General features: G+C 44.4%; 1 protein-coding gene across 1 annotated transcript; it reads right to left on the bottom strand.

The window, feature by feature from the left end:
- Nucleotides 1-416: 416 nt before the first annotated feature.
- Nucleotides 417-4,397, bottom strand: LOC114616625 (vascular endothelial growth factor receptor 2-like; the record flags this gene model as incomplete). The annotated part of the gene is made up of 4 exons (XM_028762051.1): nt 417-608; nt 956-1,091; nt 1,523-1,629; nt 4,266-4,397. Coding segments are annotated over 4 exons (567 nt in total), but the record flags the coding sequence as incomplete, so codon positions are not given.
- Between the last annotated feature and the right edge of the window lie 381 nt (nt 4,398-4,778).

Here is a 4,778-nt window from a genome sequence, read left to right as displayed (position 1 = left end):
CTTCCCTTGTCAGAATGTCAAGACTGTGGCTCCATTACTATGAAAAGATGCTGCTTTCTAAAAGAACGCCCACATCCCTTTCTGTTTGAATAGCACTCTTACCTTGCAAAATATCTTCATAAATGAAGCCTCTGGGCTTCATATTCTAATTCTAGAGAATATGATGGTTTTTGCGGTCTGCTATGTTTACTGATAGCAAACTCCTCTCCTCATTTCTGAAGTGTTTATAATCAGCTCACATAATAATACACTGAGGAACAATTTATTAGAACCAGATAGGGCCCCTCCTCCATGTAACCAGGATCACTAAACAGAATTGTGCAAGTTAGCTCTTGTTTTGAGGTCATGAGGCTCCAAAGGAGAAAACTGTTTTCAATTTGTGCAAAGGCAATATAAGCCAGGGGCTTAAAGCCTACCTATGTGGACAGCCACTGATGCAAGCCTTATGTTTAATGAGGGACAAAACACAGAGAGAAACATGACGATGTCATTTTCCTTTTTACCTTTCAACATCTTGACGGCCACTGTTTTGCAGGTTGCTGTCTTGTCAATTCCAAAGGCATCTGCCTCAATCACTTGGCCAAAGGCACCTCTGCCAAGAGGCTTTCCTAGAACCAATGACAGTGACATTACAAAACACACTTTGATTGCCACACTGTCAAAAGGGCATATGAAGATTCCAATTGGTCAAGATGCTGGTGTATCCCATTTAGACCCACAGGATACTTTACTCCATTATTCTGCCTTTTCCATTTGCTTTCCAAAAATGCCCTGCTTTTCGACAGGCAGGCTCCTTACTACTAGAAAGCTAAATGGATGATTACCCAAAGTCAAGAGATAAAATTAATATTTATAAATCAGAATACATCATCTGAGTGGACTAGACTTGTCATTGTCTTAACAGACAGATGAGCTGGTAAAACCAATATCAAGTTAATACCAGCTGACAACTCACCTAGTTTCAGCCGGTCCCTGGGGAATTCCCACTTGCTGGCATCATAAGGCAAGCGCTCACAGCGCTCATCCAAGGGCAGTTCGTCTGGATCCATGACAATGGACAAGTAGCCTGTCTTCAGTTCCCCTTCATTGGCCTGGAAAGCAAAAATCCTTCCAGCCTTACACACACAGCGTCTTGTTTGCTTGTTGTTGTGTACACATATTGTTGTTTAATAAGGGCCTCATTCATGAGCGTCTCATTTTCCAGTGAAACTCGTGGAGTTTGAGAGTGGTCCTATTATAATCCTGCGTTTGGTGCCACTTCAGTTTCCAAAACGAGTTCAGAATAAGGTTTCTAAATCTTAATTACAGTGGACAGTCCAAACCTTTCACCCCTCTGGTGGCTCCCGTCAATTAATGCCCACAGTCCCCCCCAAGAAAATGGACAAGAATGTTATTGTAGCAAGGTAAAAATGTGCCCATTGAGCCAATAACAATGGGAAGAAGCCGCTGAAAGAAGCCCAGTCAGCTTCCATTAGTCACAAAAACCAAGACGCAGGGGACAGGAGGGAAATTATGTTGTTACCCGCTTAACGGTCCGCAGGACAATGACAAGAAGGAGCCAGAAGAACATGGCAATCACTGCAGTGCCCACGAGAATAATGACTTCCAAGTTGGTCTTTTCCTGGGCACCTGGAAGACACGTTTGAGTGATCAACAGCTGGAAACACATAGCCTGTGGTAGAAGGTGACGAAGGACTGACATGAAAGGAGAAAAGGCAGGACCTCATGTCACTCACTCTCACGACTCCTAGGGACCAATAGCCACAAGCTCCTTAAGCTGGATGGGGTTCACAGTACTCTTAAGGAACAGCAGAAACACACTGCTCATGAAGACATCCAGCAATAAAATTCTCAGTAAACCACAGGTGTGTAAATGTCTTAAGATGTGTTTGTTGAGAGAATTCTTTGCAGAAAAAAAGTGCTTCTACCAAAGTCTGGTTTTATTCTGATAGTCAATATCTTCGCTTGTGTTGCGTGGGAAAATTTATTGTGTAAGAAACTACACAGGAGGTACGTAAAGCTCTTTGCCCGGACAGCTACCTGTGACCGCACACCTGCTATGTGCTGGTCACTTTAAATACATCGTCCTTCTTTTCTTTCTCAGTAACCTTCAGTTTTCAGACGAAGAGAGAAGGTGTGAGAGATTAAGCTACTTGTCTGTGAGACACAGGAGGTCTGTGGGCTGCTCGAAGGTTACACTGAATCTGAACAAACTGAGCTGACCAATCCTCTGTTCTGTTCTGTGTGTGGCAGAAGCCTTAAAGAGGAGGAGGAGAAGGAGGAGGAGGAGGAGGAGGAGGAGGAGGAGGAGGAGAGAGAGAGAGAGAAAGAGAGAGGGGTGGGGAAGGGAAGAATGAGGGAGAGAGACAGAGAGAGACAGAGACATAGAGAGACACACAGAAGGATAGATAGATAAACAACGGGAGTGAAAGAGAGAGCGAGAGCGAGAGAGAGCGAGAGAGCGAGAGAGCGAGAGCGAGAGAGAGCGAGAGAGAGAGAACACCAAGAGAGAGGCACTATGGGAAAGGCTAGACAAGTGAGGCTGTGGGCTCCTCTCCAGAACACATCCCAAGTGGAGAGATCCAGGCAGAAGGCTCTCAGCAGCAAATGATTAGCACCAGGTGATTAAGAGACAACAATTATCATTTGGGGGCTCAGTGTCTCCACTCACACAGTGAGAGTCAAAGCGAGCCTCAAGCTGGGGGGATGGGGATGGCCCAGAAGCCAGAAGACAAGCAATTAATTAGTTGGCAAAATAAGAGTTACCAGTTGGGAGCCGAGCTCTGAGTGCATCTGTAAGTGGATTTGGTTTCCCTGGTGTTCCCAGAGAAGTAATGGTTCTATCTGTATGTAAAGGTCTAAAGGTCCACTCACGTAAGAGACAGAAGAGAGGTCGAAGATTCAACGGTCTCAATCAGTCTAAGTGTGAATAGCCTCATATTAACATCCGAGAGCTGAACTTCTGGAGAAGCATTCAATGTTTACCCACTCTCTCCGCCCCTCGTTCCTGCTCTCCCCCATCTCCAGGTAAGTCTACATAATGTCTATGCCACTGAGATATTACGTGCCCACTTAGACATGGAAACATAATGCAGATGGCTAATGGGTGGAGGCAGAGTACCAGAGAGAACTGGCGGGTGCATCCTCCCTGGGTTGGCACTAAGCCATGAGCCCCTTTGGTACTGACAGAACTACCATGCCCTTTGGCATCTTCATTTGCAGCTGCAGTTTATGGAACCCTAACAAATCTTACAGATGTGAGAACATGCGAGTGGCTCTAGGTGACGCATTCGATGTGAGTTTAACAGATGAAAGGGACCAACGTCTAGACGTTGAGATGTTAGAATTCTGTCAATCCTACCTCTCTAACCACTCCCATCATCCCCTCGCACACCACTCCTTCACTCACACAACAGAGTCACATTGTCCCCTTAGTGGGCTACAAAAACAAGACCCAGAATACTCTTCTTAAGATGAAATGTTCTGTCACAGAATACTGACTGAAAAACAAATGTTGGATTTCACATCGATCGATCCTACACACACACACACACACACACAGTAAAGGGAAAGAAGTTTTCTTTCATATTTCAATTATAAGCCCCAATTTCCCACATCATAAAAACAATCACCTATTAATCATCTATTGTTTATAAGTGAATCTTGCCTCTGCTCTGAGGAAATTCCTCAACCCTTAACCCTTGTCATTAACTGAATGACAATGTCCAACACCAAATCTTTTTTCCCCCAAGTAGATATTGAAGTGTCATTTCTGTAAGTTAACCATTCAAACAAAGTGAGAATTGGGAACAGGAGGGTACTTATCACTCGTGGCTAACAGTTTTCTCACAGTGAGAACTACATGGACAGAAAATATGGTACAGACTGAAGCACATGCTAATTTTGCTTTCTGGTTCAAAGGATGTATACCTGTCGAAGCCAGATTATGAAGAACACGTGGAGAAACCCTAACTCAGAACTCACAGATGAATAAGATCTGAAACTTTCTGAGTATACACCCCTTATTTCATGAGACAGATCCCAGTCTAAAAAGGTAGGTGCACTGAAAATATTATGAAATATTACCTTCAGGCTATGTATACTTGTGTAACACTTAAATTAACATTTTTAGGTATTAAACACTTAACCATCATGAGTGTCACCATGAATCACCCACATGGCATCCTACTCAAAGTATTTGGGGCTATGTACAATACAATCTAACTGCCAGAAACCATCTGATGAACCTAGGACATCACACCAACCTTCTATTATGAAGACTGTCTCTGCTCTTGCACAGCCAAGAACATTGCAGGCCTGGCAGGTGTAGAGGCCCCCGTCCTCCTTCCTCACCCTGCGGATAGTCAGGTTCCGGTTCCCATCTCTCAGTACAATACCTAAAGGAAGAAGGAAATTCTTGCTTTACTTCTGATGGCGTGATCTGTGCTTTGTCCAGGCCATTTAAAAAAAAATTGCTTCCCTTCATCTCAGACCATTATCCAACTCCAAAGAAGTGCACAGGGTTGAGGACTGACTGGCCTCCCATGGGCTCTCCATGCAAACTCAACAGGACTCCAAATAAGCTGCTTTTCACTCTGAAATGAGCTAGACTCTGTACCCACATACCTCTTTGTGTGTTCCGGTGGGAGAGGGCATGCTTGTGTATAGAGGCCAGAGGTCAATGTGAGGTGTCTTCTTTATTGCTTTCTGCCTTATTCTTTGGAGACAGGGTCTCTCTCTCTCTCTCTCTCTCTCTCTCTCTCTCTCTCTCTCTCTCT

The sequence above is a fragment of the Grammomys surdaster genome, unplaced genomic scaffold, assembly GCF_004785775.1.
Source record: "Grammomys surdaster isolate TR1022 unplaced genomic scaffold, NIH_TR_1.0 332721, whole genome shotgun sequence".
NCBI lineage: Eukaryota > Metazoa > Chordata > Mammalia > Rodentia > Muridae > Grammomys > Grammomys surdaster.
This window is presented reverse-complemented; position numbering and strand designations above follow the sequence as displayed.